This window comes from Anas acuta, chromosome 5, assembly GCF_963932015.1.
Source record: "Anas acuta chromosome 5, bAnaAcu1.1, whole genome shotgun sequence".
Lineage (NCBI taxonomy): Eukaryota > Metazoa > Chordata > Aves > Anseriformes > Anatidae > Anas > Anas acuta.
The window spans coordinates 41,761,409-41,783,191 of record NC_088983.1 but is presented as its reverse complement, the minus strand read 5'-3'; the positions used below and the strand labels follow the sequence as shown (position 1 = coordinate 41,783,191).

The 21,783-nt window shown below is 36.4% G+C and overlaps 1 protein-coding gene across 3 annotated transcripts in view; it reads left to right on the top strand.

The window, feature by feature from the left end:
- STXBP6 (syntaxin binding protein 6) overlaps nucleotides 1-21,783 on the top strand; it is a 111,927-nt gene that overhangs the window by 35,044 nt on the left and 55,100 nt on the right. For all 3 annotated transcript variants that reach the window (XM_068684374.1, XM_068684375.1, XM_068684372.1), the window contains one exon: nucleotides 3,839-4,022. In XM_068684374.1, the coding sequence (XP_068540475.1) occupies nucleotides 3,869-4,022 (154 nt within the window). In that variant the 5' untranslated portion in view covers nucleotides 3,839-3,868. The remainder of the gene's footprint in view (nucleotides 1-3,838; nucleotides 4,023-21,783) is intronic.

Sequence of the window (21,783 nt, the reverse complement as noted above, 5' to 3'; positions counted from 1 at the left end):
TACGTGTGTGTGTGTGTATATATATATATATATATATATATATAAAATATACATACATACACAAAGATGTATAAAAATTATGACAACCTGGACAGGTAATTAAAAATGAAGGTAAGAGAAAAGCTGCTGCAGGAGGCTGAGTAATTTTTATTATTATCAACCCCCTCCCCCCCCCCCCCCAGCTGAATTTTCCCTATTCAGTTTTCAGCAGAGCTTTGATATTAAGTCAAACACCAAGAGTCTGGGGATGAATTGCTTTCCTGGCATTCTTAATAATTTCCTATGCTTTGTGAGAAAGGAGATTTTTTTATTTTTTTTCTTCTCAGTTGTAATTAGATTGCTTTTCTGTAAAGTTCAGTAGACTTCTGATGGCCAAAATAACCTTCGTTAAAATAGCATAAGTTAAAGTGGGGGGAGAAATACTTACATTCCAAAGTATTTGAATTCACACACAGTGGAAATCCACACAGTAGTGGAAAACTGGTAATGATTTGAATTCTTCATGGAGCTAATGCCAAGAACACTATTATATAAATAAATCTGCATGTACTACATGAAGTATTGCATGTACAGCCAGCATCTTTTTTTTAATTAAAAGAGGTTTTTGTTGGAGGATGGAAAAAATTGAGAGTTACGCGTATTCATTGAGCAAGTCTTCCTTATTTTTTTTAGTAAAACAAATAAAAATACTGTACTAAAAATGCTTTTGAAAAAGAGGAGTGCTGGAATGTTTTGCATATTTAACCAAAGGTTATATTAAATTCTTTTACATAGATCCACCAGTAAATATGGAGAAGGTTACTTATTTATACCTAGCTGCTGGTTTTTGAACTATGAGAAACAATTCAATACAAACTATACTTACTGACAGCTGAATCTCAGAAGTCTGTTAACACATAAGGATATAACTGTTGGGTTGGTGTTTTTTCTTGTTTGTTTTGTCTGTGCTAATGTCGGTTTCCATATTAGATTCAGAAATCATGTCAAGTATTAGATTAATCTTGTTATTCTGGCGTTTGAGAGAGCTATATATGTTGAGAATGATTCTTAAACTAAATCTTGAAGTATTATATGAAAGCTTTGAAGCTATAAAGAAATATTTACTGCTACAAACAACTTTAGGTAAGAAAAATTGAAAATAGGGGGCACTGAATTTAGTGCAATCACTCCTTTCTTTATAAATATATTCTCTTAATCAAGGAGACGTTTTACATCACAGACTGTTTTTGAAATCATGATTATTTTGCAGTGCATAAATCTGAAAATGTCTGAGAACAGCAGTGGTCCGACAGTCTAGTTGCAGAATTAACAGCCTCAGATTGTGGCTAGCTAGAGAACCTTTTTCTGTAACACAAGTTTATTTTTTACCTGAGAGAATGTGTTGGTTTTCCCATAGAGCCACTTATTAGAATTAGTTTAAGCATGTGAAGGTCTGACACTGAAGTTATTTTGGTAAAGATATCAGTCTTTATCTCAGCCAGAAGGAGCTCTTTGTGATTAAAATCATAGTTATTAACAGTGACCTTGAATTTTAAATAAATAAATAAAATAGTCCTAACATGCCAACAGCTCACATGCTGGTATATACTGCAGTTATTTCCATAATACAGAACAGGGGAAAATTCTGGTACGATGACCACAAATGTGAAAACAGCCTTTTCTAAGTAACTTACAGGTTACTTACAAAAGAATCTTTTGGATTCTTTTTTCCATGTTGATATTTGTTGTTAAAGGATAGGTAACTTTCATGGTAGCAGTTAAAAAATCACATCTTTTTGGAAAGCTGAGCATTCTTTCTTGCAAAAAAACCTTTTTCTCAAATTGGTCTAGATTTATCTTTTACAGGGGCCACTTTTAAATGAAATTGATTTATTATTTTTTTTGGTAGGAATGTATGTAAAATGACTTCATGCTATGACTTATCAGAATTTGCACAGCTCTAATGTTGGTTAACTGTTCTGAAACTGGAGAGTGCTATTGCAGTTGTGTGGTTTTTGTTTGTTTGTTTGTTTATTTTTTGTTTTGGCAAAGGATTCTATTTGCACCCCAAAATAAATAGCTTGTTAACTTGATTTGGACCAAATTGTGTTCTCTCACCTCCATGAACACAGGTATTGAAAACAAAACCATAACAGTATCATAAATAGGTACCAACAAAATGCTGAAACTGAAAATGCTAAGACAATTCATTTGCTGATTCTGCGTAAACTAATATGATGGTTCCATGACTCTCTTGAATTTATTATCTAATCTGACCAGAATTTGTGTTTCTCTTGTGATTAAATTGTGGCAAATATCATCTGCCAATATCATCCCACAGGTAGAATTCATGGCTTCATTAGTTGAGACCTGAATGACCATCTTTAACTTTCCTCTAGAAAGCCTGAAAAGCATGCATCTGTTACTTGTGTAATAAAAAAATGAAAATGTATCAGGAGACCTCTCATTAATTTGTGATGCAGATTTAGAGGTTCTATGAGTTTTTCTAATTATTATTATTTTATTTTAAATTCTGTATTACATAGTGTCTGAAAAAGATATACTGGAGATATTTTGTGCTCTGTTTATATAAATGAACTTCGAGTCGGAAACAAAAGATCAAGTAAGGAGAAAGCTGAAGGTAGCAGTGTCAGCATGGGACTGGTGGTTCTTGGAGATAAGGAATGTTCCTGTTAGGACAGGCATTGAGCAAATAGAAAATGGTCAGAGTGAAAAATAAGTTAGGCTTGAGACATCAAAACGAACCTTGTTCATTTTAAACTTCTCTGAATAAATAATTATAGGGCAAGTGATTTAAAAAGTATATGAGGATCAAAAAAGAGGATTGCTTCTGGCTATGAAGTTTCTTTAGATTTAGCAGTCTGTTAGTGGGACCTACATACTTATTAACAGATTTCACTGGAGAGTTATTTTGAGTTATAAACTCTGTCATCATAAAATCAGAGTTATATCAGCTCTGTGACTGAGTTCTCTATTCTTTTGTTAGGTTCCTCTGTAAGTTGTGTTCAGATGCACATTTCTTTTGCTGGACACGCCTGAATAAGCAGCTTTCCTCCTGCTCCTTCCCTGTTATGTTTTTTTTTCTCTCCAAATGTCTCTCCTAAATTGATTGTGCTATTATGTGATGAAACAAATTGAGGAACTGACCTGGGTTAAAATTACTTGGCAAAAATGAAGAGGTGTGGTTTTGTCTAAGCTGATTTTTCTGATGCTGTTTTCCTGTGCAGTTGCCCAATCGGCAATTACAGAGGAGTTGAGGGGATAAGTTATTAAAGCTGCAAGAATTGCAGGAGCTGCTTAAGGAGAAGCCCTGTGACTGAAAGCAATGGTCCTGAAAGAATAGTCTTACAGAGATTTTAGGCTTCATGTATTTTCTGTGAATGCTGCTACTTATGCTGCATACTGGCAGTATAACTGCCAGTATGACCTAGCTCAGAGTGGAAGCTGATGAATTTGACCACAGGCTCAGTTCAGTCCTTGTGTACATGGGACAGATGAATTTTCCACCAGTTACCAGAGAAAGAATTAATGAAGCTTTTATGCAGAATGAATTTAGTTACAAAATCTTCTCAGTGAAGAATTTGGATCACACTGAAGTGCTAGTATGGACTGCTCATGCCCAAAATAGGCTAGTTTGAGAGTTTGTGTGGGTAACAACAAATAACTTCATGGATGACTACTTTGAAAATTCTGCCTCACAGTATATGAAATTCTCTTGTAAATTCTTTAAATCATTAAAGACTTTATTTGAAGTTCAGAGGTTCTAATGTAAGTCAGCTGGATTTCCATGTAGCTTTGGAGTAGTTCCTAATACTTTTACTTATGATTTTATTTTTAGAGAGTGTGAGTCTGCTATATCTGATCTACAATGAATGCCAAATCTGCAATCAACAAAGAAATATTTGCCCCACATGATGAAAGGATGCTGGGAGCTGTCCAAGTAAAAAGAAGAACAAAAAAAAAGATTCCTTTTCTAGCTACTGGGGGTCAGGGTGAATATTTAACGTACATCTGCCTGTCAGGTAAGATTAAAGATTTGGACATCCATTTGTCTGTTTTGGTATTTTTGATTAACTGATTAGATGTTATCCCATAGCTGCAAGGTGCTGGGTGACTTGAATCTTAATAATGGAAGCAGAGAATAATGGCACTTGAAATACAGGCTATTAATATTTATACCATATAATAAATTGAACAGGTGGTTTCATTGTTCAAAAAATGAAGTGTTCTCACAGCATAGCTGCAGAATATGAACAAATAGAGTAATTGGAAACAGTCCTTGCTTATTGATGTTAAGATCTTTCTTGGAGGGCTGAACTTCATATTGTTTGTTTCTGCTTTTTATGCCCTGAAATTTCTAGTTTGAAGCAAATATATTCTTTTCATATTTGCCCCTGTGTTACAAACTTTTTGGGTCTTTTAAATATGCAACTTTCAGTTAAAATATTTTCTGTTCAATGATACACAGCACTACTGTTGTGTTTGATCTCCTGACTTTAAAAGGGGTGAAGAAGGATATAGTTTGTTTGAAGAAGAAAATGATGTATAGTGATCAGTTTTGAGGTCTCACAGGGAACAGGGAAATGATCTATTGCTGCTAATGTGCTCAGGTGAAATTCATTTGAGCTTCTCCAAAGTCAGACCAGTACCAATGAAAGTCTGAGTTTTGTGGAACAGACTATGTAGTAGTAGTTGTCTGTTTAGCATCTGTTGTGCTTGGTATATATTTATCCTTTCTAATAAAGGTAAATGTACATTTATTTATTTTAGTGAAAATAAATGAATGAATTTCATATTTAAATGAAATTCATTGATTGGGTAACCTGTGGTTAACTATGGTCACAGATTTTTGGCAGTATTTTTTCTTTTAAGAATGTAATTTGGCTTATGCTTTGAATACTTTCTGGTTATTATAATTGAAAGTAAGATAAATTTTACCAGGATTATGTCTTGAAGCAGTTGGACAGTTGTTTGTGATACTTGTTTGTCTGTAGATTACACCTGTTTTCAAACTTAGCATGGAATTCAGTTGCTTGTTAGGCATTCAGTGCAGTTCTAGATTTCTAGAAATACCCAGCCCTTCCTCCAGGTACCTCTCTCTCAGGAATGCAGAAGTCCCCCTGTATTTTCTGTGTCTGCCAAGTGAGTGTGTGTGATTATCTTTGATATCCTAAGGTGCTTTAGGCATATTTTTGAGTATCAGTTGCCTCCTTAGAGGGTGTGTATCTCACTGCAAGTAAAACTAGCAGTCACAGGAAGAAGTGCTCTTGTGAAGTTCAGAATACTGATACTGTTTCTGAAGTAAATGAAAGATTATGTTTCATGGACTTTGTCAAATTTCTTTCCACAGAAAATTATATTAAACCTTTCAAAATGTAGGGTGTAAAACTCAGTGACTCTACAGCTGTTAAGACATCACACACATGCACAGAAAATGTACATTTATTAAATATGTTGCCAAATAACATTTGTATATGTATGTACAAGTACTTATGTTAAATATAAGCTGCAGAGTATCTGTACACACACACTGAGGACAGTAAGACAAAACAGATTCAACACTTCTTGCTGAGTATTCTGCTTGCCATTCTTCCCATGTACGGTAGTTTCAAGGAAGAGTTTGATTCACCTCGTCTTTTCCCTGAGGTTGTGGTTTGGATACCCTTTTAAGATGTAAGGATTGCAGGCCTCAATTCCCCCAGGTTGTGAAGGAAGCTGAATCTAGGTCTTCCATCTTTGAAATAAATGTTCAGATCACTAACTTGTTTTGAAGCAAAGGTTCAACTCTTACTCATTTGGCAGTCAATTTTTAAGAGTCTTGAAGATGTTACATGATCTTAGATGCATCTAATGCCATTCTGCAACAGGATAATGCATAATGAGTAGGGAAGAAACAGCAGATGTCCTGATTTCAGCAGAGTTTCTCATTGATGACAAAGAGAAATATTCAGGGTCTAAATAAAACTACTGTATGTTGGTCACTGAAAAGCTGCATAATTGAACTAGGAGAGTTTTGTGTGGCTTGCTGTTAGTGAGGTTCTGCAGGGGAATGAGACTTTGTTATTAAGATATTTAATAATAATAAAGCCTATGCTATCAAACATAATGTATGATCAGTAATTTCAATTGACTGAAGAGGCTTGGGAGGGGACTGCCTGGCTGTATTCATGTTTGAGGACAGATTCAGAATTCCAGAGTGATCAAAAAGTTGATTAATGCAATAGGGTCAAGTGCAATTAGTTATTTAGTCAAGAACAATCAATAGCACAAAACTAAAGGGTGAGGAAAAAATGCTTCTGCCACTGAGGTTAAAGGAAATTGTGACAAGGATAAACTGTTTTGCTCTTCCCAATGGCTATGAAGTGATAATGGTTTTAGCTGCAACGAGTAGTTCTGTTATATTTTTAAAAAGTAAATAAAAGTAAAATATAATTTAGTAAGGATATATGGGAATGGCAGTTGTGCTGTGTCCCCAGATGGTCTAAGATGAACTATATATGGGGGTTAAAGAATGTACTTGGTGACTTTCCATTTTTTCTGTGATTCAGTGCAAATTATTAGAAGCACTGACGGCTAGCTCTAGATATTAGTTTCCACTTCAAATGATGTATGCTTTAATGCTGTGTTGCAACACCTATCTTAGAAACAACTTTATAAGCCCTTTACTCTTGTCCCACTTTTTCCCCAGGTTTTGCGACATATTAGATAAATGTAGTGAGTAGAATATATATGTTCTTAGTTTTCTTAGACTGATTTGTGTGGCCTTTACTAGAAGGAATATGATAATTTACAGGCTAGAGCTTAATATGTCAGTTGAAAGAATCCCCTTAGAAACCAATTTGTTATGAGGATTATAAATGTTTGGGGATATAAAATGTCCTGCCTACTTATAATTTCATTCAAGATGGGGCACAGAAATCTAGACGTCAACCATTGTAAAAGCTATTTCTATATTCTACTGTTTGTAGCTGAAAAAATTACACTGTTAACAGTTGTTTTCCTTTTCTCTTTTGAATTTAAAATACATTATATCACAATTGTTGTCTACCCACATTTTTGTAAATGAGGATAGAGATCCTGAGCAGGGGGACTGTATCACTGCCACCTGTAGGACTCAAATAGCTGGGATAGTAAAGCATTAGAACAGTCAAATGATGAAAACAGTGAGATGGGAGAGTAAGAATGATTATTTCAATTTTTTATTTGAAGTATGTACTGGGCTTCATATTTGACAATACTAAATATTGGTTAGAAGGAAATACCTATTGATGCTCCAAAAATGTGTACATAATGCTGTCAGCTGCAACTGAAGGTGGATTAACATAAGGATGCTGTAGAAGGACTGTTTACTGCAACTGTGGAGACATGCAACCTGGAGCTCATTGTAGTGGCAGGGCTGACAAAGTTAGACTGGGAAGCATAGCCAAGAGAAATCTTCTCAGAGATATTTAGTTGAAGAACAGCAAGCAAGGAGTAGACAGATGGGAAACACAGAGGCTGTAGGCAGAACAGAGAAGACGAAAACTGGGATTTTTTTTTTTATGTAGGAAAGAATTTGACACAGCGAAAAAGCAAGAAATTCAGAGCTGAAAGTGGATATTTATCACCTCCTCCACACTAGCAGACCTAGTGACAGTTATTGGATCAGATCTAAGCTTTAAATTTGTCACCATTGTCTTATGTAATTGAAACATAAATGTTTAAAATAGTTTTTAGCCTTATTTAGAATGCTGAATTAAATATGAAATACTTAAAGGTCACTTCAGAGATACAGGATGCTGGCCATCTCTCCTACCTGCTTGTGTGCAGTTCTGTGTGTTATTTCCTTTGACATGATATCATTATGGCTTCTAAGTAACTTTTAATATTAAAAAGGTTTTTAATTTCGTATAGTGCATTGGAAGTGTTCCAGTTTATGCGTATGGATGTGGCATTGACCTTTTCAGGACTAAAACTGTATTGCTGTTGCAATAAACTGAATGAACCAGATTGTTCCTTTTGAACCTGAATTCCTGTGTGTGATAACACTTAGCTGTTCCACTTTTTCTAGTCCTAGTTAAAAGCTTGGAATTTGAGTGTAAGTTTTAAAAGTTAATACTGTTTAAAACTGGGAGTGGAACCCTTTTTTTCTTTGCTGTCTCCAAATGAAATTAACGTATTAACATTGGATGGCTTTCATGTGAAAGTACAATCTATTGAGTGATGGGAAAAAAAAAAAAAAGCCCCAAAAGTGCACAGAAATTGTTAAGAAACAACATACAGGTATAACATATATTCATTTTTTTCTTTCTTCATTAAAATTTAACCTCATTGACCATGTCACAGTTATTTTCAAACAACAGGCAGCAAATAGCTTAAAAAGCTATTTGCAGTTACCACAGTATGCGGAGGTGTTGTTTTTTTGTTTTTTTTTTTCCTGTTTCTGAGTATACAGAGAGACAGGTCTACCTTATTAGCTTAAATAGTTTTGTGAATACCCTCAGTTTGTGCTCTTACAGCACATTTACTTCAGCTAATATCTAACCACACTGCTTGGTTATGCTTCCAACATAAGCATCGTATTCTATTTTTGTCTCAAGAGCCATAAAGTTGTCTTTCCAAATATAAACTTGTTATTCCTTCTAAACAGATGGCTCATGGAATAGAATATTACCTAGGAATGGCCTATATCTCTTCTTCCTTTGAAGGTAACTTGACATGGCAGTCAGAAATTCCCCATAATTTCATGGGGATTTCCAGTGCTGATTATATGTAATTGACCTGTCCAATTTTCAGTTCAGTGACCATACAGAAAGTAGTGGAAAGGAGTTTCAGATCAAAATAATTCATTTTTTCTCCTATATCTTCTCATTTTTTCTTGTCAGTTTTGGTCCTGTACTGAAGTGACCATCTGCCAATTTATTTTTTTCATGTTGAAGAAAACGTTCCTTTTTCAGGAGCTTGTAGTGCAGAGGATTCTCATGTTTCTTTCTTGGGTTGTGAGAAACAAAAGTGAATTTCCTTTTTCTGTTTGCTTTCAAGGATAATGCTGTACTCACCTCATCATAGGGTGTAATGAGTAATTTTTTGGGACAGTTTCCTCTGTTTAAATGTTGTACTGGGGAGTGAGAATGATACTTCAGTATTAATGGTCAGACATAGTGTGTTCAATTTGGAGGTGGATCTGGCCTACATGGATGTCAGGCCCTCTACTGCATGTTTAATTACGTATGCAAAGTAGTACATCATCTACATGAGAGATTCAGTCAGCTCAGAAGAACATGAATACTAAATGGCGGTTTGTTCTTCTGCAAGTTTTGTGTGACTTTGAGAGCTGTTTGAAGACAACTGCAGGGCAGTTGTGGTGGTTTCCCTAACCCCACAGATTTCCAGGTTGGTACAACAGGTGGAACATCTGGGCATGCATTGGTATGTGTGTTTGATCAGGGAAGATATCTCCGGTAGCTGTACTCAGCACAAGGGCTGCCAGTTACAAATCATGGCTTTAAGGTGTAAAAATTCATATTCTGTGTCCCAGTGTACTGTGTTTATGTGGTAAGGCTTTGGTAGCAGGGGGCCGCAGGGGTATTATCTGTGAACACAGCCCAGCAGCTGCCCTGTGTCAGACAAGAGCTGGTTCCAAAAGGGACCCGCTGCTGGCCAGAGCTGAGCCAGTGAGGGAAGCTGTTTGTGCCTCTGGGAGATTAGATTTATGAAAGGCAAAATATATAAAATAAAATACCCTGCTGGGCAAGAGCTGCTAGGAGAGGGGAGTGGAAAATGTAGAAAGAAACAACACTGCAGACAAGGTCATTGAAGAAGGAGGGCAGAAGGTGCTCCAGGCACACAGCCAAAGATCCCCTGCAGCCTGTGGAAAGGCCCCTGGTGGAGCAGGCTGTCCCTCTGCAGCCTGTGGGTCCCACATGGAGCAAATCTCCACGCTGCAGCCCATGGAGGAGGAGCAGATAGAGCAGGTGGATGTGGCCACATGAAGCCTGCACCCCATGGAGAGCCCTCACAGGAGCAGGTTCCAAGCCAGAGCTTGGAGTCTGTGGAGAGGAGTCCGTGTAAGAGTAAGCAGATTATCTGTTGAGGGTGCTGCACATGGGGGACCCAGGTTAGAGCAGTTTGCTCCTAGTGGGTGGACCCCATGGTACGAACCCATATTGGAGCAGTTCTTGAAGAGCTGCTGTCTGTGGGAAGCCCCCACAGGATCAGTTCGGGAAGGATGTCATGCTGTTGGAGGGACCCATGTGTTGCAGTGGCAGAGTGACCATGAAGGAGCGCATAAGTGCTATAGACTGACCGCAGCCCCCATTCCCTGTTCCTTTTCACCACTTGAGAGGAGGAGGTGGAAGAGGGGGGGGGCTTTTTAGTTTGCTTTTAGTCCCTCAGTGCTCTAGCTTGTTACTAATAGACAACAAATTACATTAATCTCTCTTGAATCTGTTTTGCCCATGACAGTAACTGGTGAGTGATCTTCCTGTCCTCGTCCAGACCCTTGAGCCCTTTTTCATTGTATTTTCTTGCCCTCTTCCTTTGAGGAAGGGGTGTGAGAGAGCAGTTGTGGTGGAGTTTAGCTAGCTAGCCATCAGGATGAAGCCACCGCAGTAAGAGAAGAGGAATATTATGTATTCCTCTATCTTGGATGAGTTCATTGGATACTAACCATCACTACAGAAAAGCGTAGTTCCAGTTCTTCACCTAACATTTTTTCATTTTATATGATACCTGATAACTTTCTGATGGCCTATGGAGAAACTAGTGCAGAATTCAATGGACAGGACTTTGCTGTGCAGAAAATGAAAGTAGTGTTCCTTCTGTATTGGCAGCTTTCTATGTCAAAGCACAGATTCATTGGAGACTTTCTCCTGTTGACTACTGATCCCTCTAAGCCCTCTGTGTGTAGTCAGTACCTGCTTTTGCTTCCAATTAGACTCAGGTGTAACCTATACAGATTTTGTGCAACTTCAGCATTCATGTTGACCAAGTCAATGATAATTTGCTAGTGTGAGTGGAGTTACTATTACAGCATTCTGTGGTTTCCAACATATGCAATTCAATGGCAACTGCTTTGTGTTTTTTCTGGAATTCTGTGGGCTGATGCCTCTCACTGCCTTCGTGGTGCCTACGCTGATGTTCATGTATCTATATAGTGAGTTGACTATCAGCTTATTGAAACTTTTTGTCATTAGTGTGCAGCTGAGCTGGTGCAAATGCATAAGCAAGGCTCTCTGGCCTTGCTTCGTGAACTTCATGAACTTGCGTTGTTATGAAACCATTTAGACAAGCATTACAGTTGTGAAAAGCAAAGTACAATGAGGAAGATGCTACATGGAAAACTTTTTTAAACAGTAAGAATAGCAAATAATCGGTGTAGATAGCTTTGAAAAAATGTATAATCTGTCATGGAGACCTTTGGGAAGAAGCTGTAGAATTGTGCCAGGAGTTGCATGAAAGGTGACAGATTTTGCCTTCAAGATAGAAAAAGAGGCTTTGAGAGATCACTTGGGTTTACTTCTAGACACTTTTTTTTTGATGACCTCATGATTGCATAGAGGACATTTTTCAGAGTAGCTTCAGGGCAGAAGAAAATAGTCAATACTTATATCATATATGAAATGGCATATAAATCTTGTTTCCATATTTCCATTTTCAATACTTTCAAATTTGAATATCTGGAAAATAATTTTCTGGGTGCATATAGCACACTATATAATACTTAGTTGAAAATTGAAGCTTATAGAAGACAAATTTGTATATTTATTTTTAGTCCTTCTAGCCATGGATCAGTCTTGAAAAAACAGCTTTCCTGTGGAAATACTTAATTTACTGAAGAAGCTTTCTAGGAAGCAAGTTGAAATATGTAAGCTACATATACATAAAATTTAAGGGAATTTGCGAGAATACCTTAAAGTTAGGAGGTTATGGCAAACATTGAAAAGTGCTGAGAAGTATGTTCTTTTCAGTATGTATGTTTTTTGCTTCAAAACTTTGAGTGTCTGCATGGTGGAATAGGCTCATTACACTTTCTTCTTTGCTTTGCTTCATTAATTTAGAGGCATCTTGTTTGATCATTCCAATGCTTTCTGTTCTACTTTTGAGTGAGGAGATAATGCCTTCTTGTGATTGTGTACATGACAGATTACTCTATTTTCTTTACCACTTAGTGTGTTTTAGGCTGGTGTTCATATTTTTTTGCTTAGCAAAGTTATTTCTACTGATATTTAATGATTTTTTTTAAATTTTATACTATTATGAAAAAAAAAGAAACAGGCTTACTGACACCTGTAAGATTGATATGAAAGCAATTTCTACATAACAAATTTGCAGTTAGAAAACATGCTTATACCATCAAATATGCAAGAATGATTATGGGCTTTCATTTTCCCCTTATTAATGTTTTTTCATAAGTCAATCTGAATGGAATTAGAATCCCTTTTAAATGCTGTAGAATTGAAGCAAATGGGCCTTTTCAATACCCCCACCTTGTCTTTACTAGGGTTTCTTTTAACGTTGATTAACCACTTTAGGAATTTGGATGAATTCTGACACTTTCTCTGCCTTTACTTCACCTTTTATAATAGCTACCTAAAAATCATCAACAGCTTTTGATTTAAAACTCTTGAAAATATTTAAATTTTGTTAATTCTGAAGTATTTTAAAAATTAAATAGAAGTGTGATTATGCAGAGGCATAGTGTTATCAATGTTATCATTAGCCTTTTTATTGAGTAAACTAGGGACCATTACAGCCTTGATGATATTTTTTTTCAAATGAAACAAATTACAAGGGATGTCTCAGACCTTGTCTTCTCTAACATGAGCCTTTAACAATACATGTGTTAAGGTGTTAGCTGTTTTTCTGGTTTGTTTTGCTTTAAACAACAATATCAACATCAGTTTTGAACTGTGCTTAGTGGTGCAAATTCAAATCCTTTTTTTTCTATAACCTGGAACAGAAATTAATAACAATAATAATATTTAAAAAAAAAGCAAGCAAAAAAAAAAAAAAAGATTCTTTTCCTACCAGTTCTTCAAAGGAAAATGTTCCTGAACATCACCATCCCATCTTGGGATTGTCTTCTTTAAGACAAAGTTTTAATATTCTAGATACCTATAGGGCAAATGTGTGTCTTCAATGTTATGCTCAATGACCTATATTAAATGTTCTGTGTTGACTGTTAAGTTGGGTAAAGGAGAGTACGGATATTTTTGAATTGTTGCTTAACATGGTTGGATTCAGACAGTATTCATATATGTATCTGTATAAATATACACTGAATACATACATACGTATGCATATGTATACATACGTATGAAGTTTTCATCTGTGCTTAGCTACTAGCTTCAGGGCTTGTTGAAAATGTAGCAGCAGTTGTTTGCAGTAATGCTGGTTGATACTAACTGATAGTGCTCAAACATAGCCTGTATGGTAGCTCAGAAGACTGACAGCACTGACAAAGGTAACGTTCCTCTCAAAACCAGTTTCCCTGTTGCGTCACAGCCTCATGATTTTGCCAAGATGTTGACATTGTGGGTGCACAGCTCATATGAAAATGTCAAAATATAATTACCTTCATCTACTTCCAATAGTGACTGTGATAGATTGTGATACTGAATGGAGTTCTTAGCCAAGCCTCTCCTTTATCAGAATTTGTTTTGGTTTTGATAGGTATTTTTGATATTTTAACTCCGTAGTACTCAAAAGGATTTTTAGAAATCTAAAAACCACTTTATCTTAATGCTAATAAATGCTAACTTCCATTAAATAAAAGGAATTTCAAAAATTAATTCATGTAAGGGTCTTTGAAAATCTTTACCCGTGATCAAATTACATAGGTAGAAAACTGGTGGCTGTTGTGTGGGAGCTGGATTAACTTTCTGTTCTTCATTATCAATCTTTTTTGTATTTATTTAAAATAGAGGAAGGAAGATTAATGTATTTCTTTGGTAGGTGGGCTAATTTATTGATCGTATTCAGAGTAATATTGTAATATACATTGATGCTATGATCCTTTCTGACTGTGTCCAGTTGTTCAATTTAAGGTAACCAATTCTTTTTCCATAAGAATTTTGCTTAAGAGGGAATCTTGTTATAGGAAATCTACAGAACTGTCTACTTAAAAGCATCTGGTCAGATTGGTTTTTCCTTTCTTCTGAAAGCGGAGAAATAATGTATGTATGCTCCCATGCATACATCCTTCCAGTACAGTACTTGGTCTAATTTACATGCAGGAAATGCTTTCTAAATTGCACGCTAAAGGTGTGCAGTTCTGTGTCTGACCGTTTGATGTTTCATAGAATTGCCAGTGGTTTTGCACTTTGATTTTTTTTTTCTTTTTATTTTTTTCCAGAATAGAACCGTAGCAGGTTGAAGCTTGACAGTTACCTATTGTGCATCGCTTTGTTTTATGAAATGATACATAGATCCAAGGAACTTGTATTACTAATACTACCTTCAGCTTTACTCAGAATTGAACTTTTGGAGTTGTTTTTCCCTCCACCTCACACACACGTGTGTTCCTTGGAACAACTCACAAAATACGAAATCAGATGATTTTGGAAGGAAGAAAAACAGAAAGAAAAAAAAATCACACACACACACACAAAAAAAAAATAATCACCAAGCAAAACAAAACCATAGAAATCCAGAAAACACGGTGGGAAAAGTAAGGAATCAAATCTGTTTCTTTAGTCAGACATAACTTTTGTAATAATCAAAAGGCTATCCCTTTTGGTTTAATATTCATAAATATGAAGCATGTATTGATGCAGTAAATTACAAACCTGTATGTTGGAAGTTTTACACTGGACGCTGTATGTTGTCCTGTTCATCACAACTGAATCTTAATGAGGTTATTCTTAGCTGGAATTTGTAGCCCTTCCATGGAGGCATCCCAGAATTACTAGGAAGTTTTACAGAAAGTGGTTGAGTTGCAGCATTCCTTTCCCATCCTTCCATGTTCAGAGGAGGTTGGCAACTGTATTCCTTTATCCATTCATTGGAATTATTTATGCTGGGTGGGTTAGCATTTCTAAAGAGTTGGAAGTAGCTTCCTTCAGCACATGCAACATATTTCACTGCAGTGTTTTGCCCAGAACACGGCAGATGCTTGCATCAAGTTTACTGCCAGGTTAAAATGTTTGAATGTCATGCTGTCTTTTGGAGGTGGTTCATTCATTCGTTGTCCAAGTGAGATTTTGGCGGGGGTTAATGCTATCTTATATGTGATAAAAATGCAGAGCTAGAATTAAGGATATACTGAACAGTATTTTGTGGTAACTGCTCCTTCAAGTTGAAGTATGGAACCATGAACATAAGACCTGTGTATTTGCTAACTGCTAGCATTAGAGGAAACAGTTGTCATTTTACCATGACGATTAAAATTGGTGTGTTTTGCTTTGAGGTAGGGTTCAGTTTAAACAGTTTTCTTAGTTTTCATGGTACTGGAGAGTGGCCTTTACAATACTCCACCTCCTTGTGATGTGAATTATTGAACTTTAATCATATGGGGTCGAAAGCATCTTGATCGTTTCCTTGCAGTTGCATTTCAGAAAGCATTTCTGCCAACTACTGTGTAGTTTTTCTCTTTGTAGCTTCTAAAGAAGGCTATAAGTTTTCTCCCTGACCATTGATTGCTGTGTCACAGACTTTGAGCAGATAAACATCAGACTAAAATCTTATCCTTTTATAGTACTCCAAGCTATAGGAATTGAATCCAGTATGTTGTCATAATTATGCTCTTTGAATTCTGCACAATCAAATAACTTTCAGTGTAGACCAGCCCATAAGAAGTACTTAAAAAAGAAAATGCAAAGCCAATTAGAATATTTCATCTGGCTCTTTACTTTTGCTTTTACTGTTGCTTTGCCTGAGATGACTAATGCAGTCCTGTTCTCTAAATATTTTGTTTGTGAATTTTACTTATAAATAATAATAGAAGTGAGTTAAATAGAAACAGAACAGGTCAGGACCAATAACCTGGCTTGCTGCTGTGATTTGCCTGCATCCCCGGTTCATCCAAACTGTTGCCGCAGGACCTTCAATACTGCTCAAGTAGCAGACCGTTTAGGAAACCCTGTAGGGAAGGAGGTTTGAGCTAATTCTGTCCATTTCTCCCTCAGTGGTGTAATATCCAAATATTTCTAACTGTAACTGTAATACATGTATGTATGCATATGTGCTATCTGAAATAAATGTTCTGTATTTACAGCAGCCAACTTTTTCCCTCCAGTCTGCTTAGACTAAGATTTTTACATAACTTGGATTTTGTAATCTGATTATGCATATCCTAACAAGAAGGGAAAAAAAACAACAAATGAAGGGTGGGGAGGCTGAGAGAATATAAACTATGTAAAGTTTTGTTGGCCCTGTATCAAGGAGGATCTACCCATTTGTCCAAGTTAAAACAATCTCTAGTAGCTGTTTAGCTGGAACTGCTTCATAGAGAAAGTCTGCCCCACCCTTTCAGTGGTGCTTTTGCTGTGTTTATTAGAGCTCAACAGTACATAATAACCTTCTGTAGCCTCAGGGAATGATCGAGTTACAGCTGTACTGCAGCTCAAATTTTCTAACAGTAGTGTTTGGAAGAATGCCTCATTTAGGTGAAATTTTCCTCATAGCCTTTTGGCCTCATTTTCCATTATAGTAGTTTAAACAGCTACCTTCATCTTTGAATGGTTCTTCTGAAACGCAGATCACTTCTCTCTAAGCAGATGAGTACTGTGAAACTACAATATCTGTGAATATAAGAAAATCTGTGTTACATTTTTTTCATTGCTTTACAGACATCTCATTTACTATGTCAGAGCATTGTCTTGAGACACATGCAAATTTAGTTGTTTTCAATAGGGGACTAAATCTTGATTATTTGGTCTTCTTGAAGGTTGCTTGACACAGTGTTTTCTCTTTTCTGTTGAGGTATTTTAGGCTAATGAAGGACCTTACAAGATTTAAGGTAAATCCCCTTTTTAGGGTGTTGGTCTGAGATACCGTTATAATATTATGGAATATATGCATCACATGGTGAAGTTCCTTAGGCAATTTTATCTGCCTAAAACTAGGTGGCTATTAAAAAATTGCTTGAAGAGTCTAGTTGTCCATCTGTATTGTCTCCTCAGATATTCAGAGGACAGGCTCAGCTGGAAGAGAAGCTGCAACATAAACTTCTTGCTGGATGAAATAACTACTAAATGCTTTTCGTGGATAATATGATATCAGCCCCTGCTGAGTTAGTTATCTTAAATCTCTGCCTCTTGTCACTCTTTGGAAAACAGTAGTGATTGTAGGAGCTGTTTTCTGTGACTGGATCAATGTCCGGAAGAGAACAGAACTTTTGATTTAAAAGAATATTTTCTTGCATAATTTATACAAAGTATGCTTTTCCTGAGTGAGGTGAAAAAAATAAAAGTAGAAATAAACAAAAGCTTTCAGCCTCCAGTTAAAACATTCATCTGCAATAATGGCAGATTATTAAAGAATTGTTGATGGCTCAAGCACTTATTTTTTCTTAAAGTTGTCTAAAATATTGTCCAGTATGATTTTTTGACAGCTAGAACTTGTTAGATCTACTTGGAAACAACAACAGCCTATGTAGAGAACTTTTGAAAAAGTTCTGGAATGATTTTCTCCTTAATTCTTGTATTCAGATGTCATGGTTTCTTTAAGAATAGGTTTCTTATATTTAGCCCCCCATAAACGTAGCATACAAGTACATACAAACTATCCATCAACTGTACCATCTGCCTGATGAAGTGCTGGTTGTTTACCCAGTGATCATTGTGTAATTGAAACTACTTGAGAAGCAAAAGGACAAAAATGAGCCTCAACTATGGACAACATAAAATTGAAAAAGTTTTGAAGGGATGCTATGAAATTTGTAAGGAGTTGAAAAAAGAGGATTTGAAAGGTTCTAAACTGGTAGATAGACCACTGCATTTCACTAATTAGAAAGTCATGAAGTATTATTTTTTTATTCATTTTGACTCTCAAACACCATTCTAATTTGTTAGTAAATTTGCAGTGCACTGTGGTTTTAAAATAAAATGTTTTCTTGCTAAATTAAAAAAGATGTAAAAAAGAAATCTTGCCTTTGAATCAGCTTCTTGAAATAAATATTGTTCTGTTTCATATCAGATTGTTGAAAACTGTTGATAAGGAGAGATTTTTTTTTTCTTTATCTGGAAACACATGTAGCCTAATAAAGCATTTTTGTGCTAATGTCAAATAGCTTCTTTTCTTGGAAGAAAGGTTTAGTAGGGGAAGAGCAGAAGAGAAAGAGTTACTGTGTAACCACAAATTAGTAGAAATAAGGACTTCTCTTGACTCCAATAACGTATAATAATGTGATGATGCATTTTGAAAAACAGGTTGTTCAATCCATTCTGAAATCCTCTGAGAAATAAAGCACTTAATTGTTAACCTCCAGTGGCAGTGGGTTGTTTTTTTGTTTGTTTGTTGTTTTTGTTGTTGTTGTTTTATCTAGTTCATGGGAAACAACATAGATTTCATTAAAGGCTCTAACTACCTTTTAAACATTACAAAACCTACTTTTTTTTTTAGTGATATTTCAGTACTTCTGTTACACTAATTAAATAGTGTATCAAAAAATTAGTGTGTAGTAAGACAATTATCATTCAAGTAGTCTGCTTAAATGATTCAGAACAGCAGTGTAATCAGTAGAATTATTAAGTCAAGAATTGTATTAGTTCTTCATTTAGATAAATAGCAGGAACATGTCTCCAGGACTTGAGTAATCAGGGTTGTGTTATTGCTTTGTACCACTTTGGACTCAATGTTGAATGGAGAAAATTTCATAATTAGAAATTTTTACAGAAATCCCATGAGAGCTGTAGAAAAAGTCTCTGCACTGAATAATCGTGGCAAGATTATGGAAAAGATCCTCCTGGAAACAATGTCAAGGCACATGCAAGACAAGGAGGTGATCCAAGACAGCCAGCATGGTTTCACTAAGGGCAAATCGTGCCTGAGCAGTGTGGTGGCCTTTTGTGTTGGAGTGACTACGTCAATTGACAAACACAGACCAATCGATATCATCTACCTAGACTTCTTCAAGGCTTTTGACAACAGTCCCACATGACATCCTGGCCTCCAAACTGGAGAGAGATGTATTTGATGGGCGGACCATTCAGTGGATAAGGAATTGGCTTGAAGGTCACACCCAGAGAGTGGTAATCAATGGATCTATGTCCAGGTGGAGGCTACTGACAAGTGGTGTATCTCAGGGGTCTGTCCTCGGACCAGTTTAGTATCTTCATCAATGACATAGTGGGATTGAGTGTACCCTTAGCACATTTGCAGATGACAGCAAGCTGAGTGGTGCAGTTGATACCCCAGAAGGAAGGGATGCCCCTTGAGAATTGGGCCCATGTGAACCTAATGAGGTTCAACAAGTCTAAATGCAGGGTTGCTGCACCTGGCCTGGAGGAATCCCGGACAGAATTATAAGCTGGGAGAACTCATTAAGAGCAGCCCTGCAGAGAAGGACTTGGGGGTTCTGGTGGATGAAAGGCTCAACATGAGCCAGCAGTATGTGCTTGCAGCCCAGAAGGCCAACTGTGTCCTGGGCTGCATCAGCAGCAGGGTGGCCAGCACATCAAGAGAAGGGATTGTGCCCTCCTACTCTGCACTTGTAAGGCCCCCCCCTAGAGTACTGTGTCCAGGCCTGGGGCCTCAAGCACAGGAAAGATGTGGACCTTTTAGAGTGAGTCCAGAAGAGGGCTATAAGGATGATTGGAGGCCCGGAGCACCTCTCCTATGAAGAAAGGCTGAGAGAGATGGGAATGTTCAGCCTGGAGAAGAGAAAGCTCCTGGGAGACCTCATTGCAGCTTTTCAACACTTAAAGAGGACTTAAAAAAGGAGGGGGGAGTGACTCTGCTCAATTAAATAATGACAGGACAAGGGAAAATGGTTTTAAACTAAAACCATTAGTTTAAGCTAAAACCATTAGTGGCAGGAAAGAGTTGGGAGACTAGTTGGGAGACTTTTGCATCATTATTCTGTCAAAGGACACAAACGGTATGTAAATACACATAACTTCCCTTTTTAAAGAGGGAAGGGGGAAAGATGGCAAAGTAGCCAGACTCTTCAGGCTTTCTTCTTGTGTTCTTTCTATCAGTTTCCCTTTTCCACTCTCATCTTTCTTGCAATCACTAAGTAGATCTGAGGAATGGGTATTTTTCTTTTCATAGAATCATAGAATATCACAAGTTGGAAGGGACCCATAAGGATCATCAAGTCCAACTCCTGGCACCGTACAGGTCTACCCAAAAGTTTAGACCATGTGACTAAGAGTACAATCCAGTTTTTGTTAACATCATTCAGCTTTGTTGGGTAGACAGCACCAGTATGCACTATAAAACTTAGGAAGTTAGTTGTCTTGAAAAGCAGGGAAAATGTAGTTTTATAAATCTTGAAATGTATAGGAAATACGAGAATATGTGTTGATGGAAGTCAGACAATTATTGTTGTCATTTTCCTTCCTGTTCAACAAAATTTCCTGAGCCCATAATAAGGATCTCTGAATATTTAAAAGGAAAGATCAGTCTAGGGAATATTTGTGTGAGCTTAAGTTGCACCCCATAGAATCTCTAACCGAATTCTTCAGCAAGTCTGGAGACTAGTCTGCTTATACAATAGCAGAAATCCTTTGTCCTGGGCATATCATTTTTATCAAGTTCACTCAGACAGGTGTACAATGACTTTACAGAAAGATTTCATGACTACAGAAGAGACAGGTTGCTGGAGAGGAGGGAGAATGATTACTTCTGCAATATGATTGTATCAGCATGCTTCAGTGGAATGATTTTTGTAGTTGATGTTATTTAGTGGTATTTTTTTCTGGCATTAGCTGCAAGTAAAATTGAATAACAGTGAGGAAATGAACTTGACACCTCTTCTAGAAAAAGAGGAAGCCACTTCGTTTTCCAGAAAGTCAATTTTCAAAATTTGGTTTGAAAATTTCATGCTTGCTAGGTAGACGTCAGCTGTTCCTTGTGTGCATCTGTCACTTAAAATTGTTAGAGGTACGTTCCATGTCAGACTTTAAATTTTCAGCATGGTAGACCTTGAGTGAAAAAAAAAAAGCTTTTTAAATTTTTAAATTCCCTCTGAACTATGACAGTCATAGTATGTATCAAATATTCTGGCAAATTTTAAAAGTATATTTTTGAAAAGAAAACCCTATTTGTTTTCTCTACTATCTAGCAATTATGCACAGCTATTGTTTTCTGAAAGAAAATGAGTAGGGCAAGATTATGCCAGGTAAAGACAAAAATACCACCCTTCTTTCAAGTATGTCCTGTTATTTTTAATTTTGTTCCATTAGTTTGGAATGTATCAAAACATCTCTCTCCACGGATGTGTTTAACTGCATCATACTACTCTTGAGGGGAAAAGTATCAGAAGATACAATTGTTTTCAGAAACCCTTTGAAGATAAGTCAAAGTTTCACTGACATTTCTCAGAATAAAAATAGATGTTCACTTTCTTATCAAGTCTATTTATTAGAAATATTAATAGAAGGCCCAATAATATAGCAGGCAAAAAAAAAAAAGATCAGTGTAAGAGTGTTTTCATGCAAATGACACGTAAAATTTAAATCTCTTTAGGAAGAGATGAAGTGTGATGTGATGCTAAATTGTCTAATGTACTCAAAAAAAAGAAAAAAAAAGAGTTCTGTCTGTCTCTGCTTTTCCTATTTTAAGTATTTTTTCTGTAACCTATGGTTTCAGACTGTTTCAGCTCAGTCTCAGTCACTTTTTTAATAAATTTCATAAAAG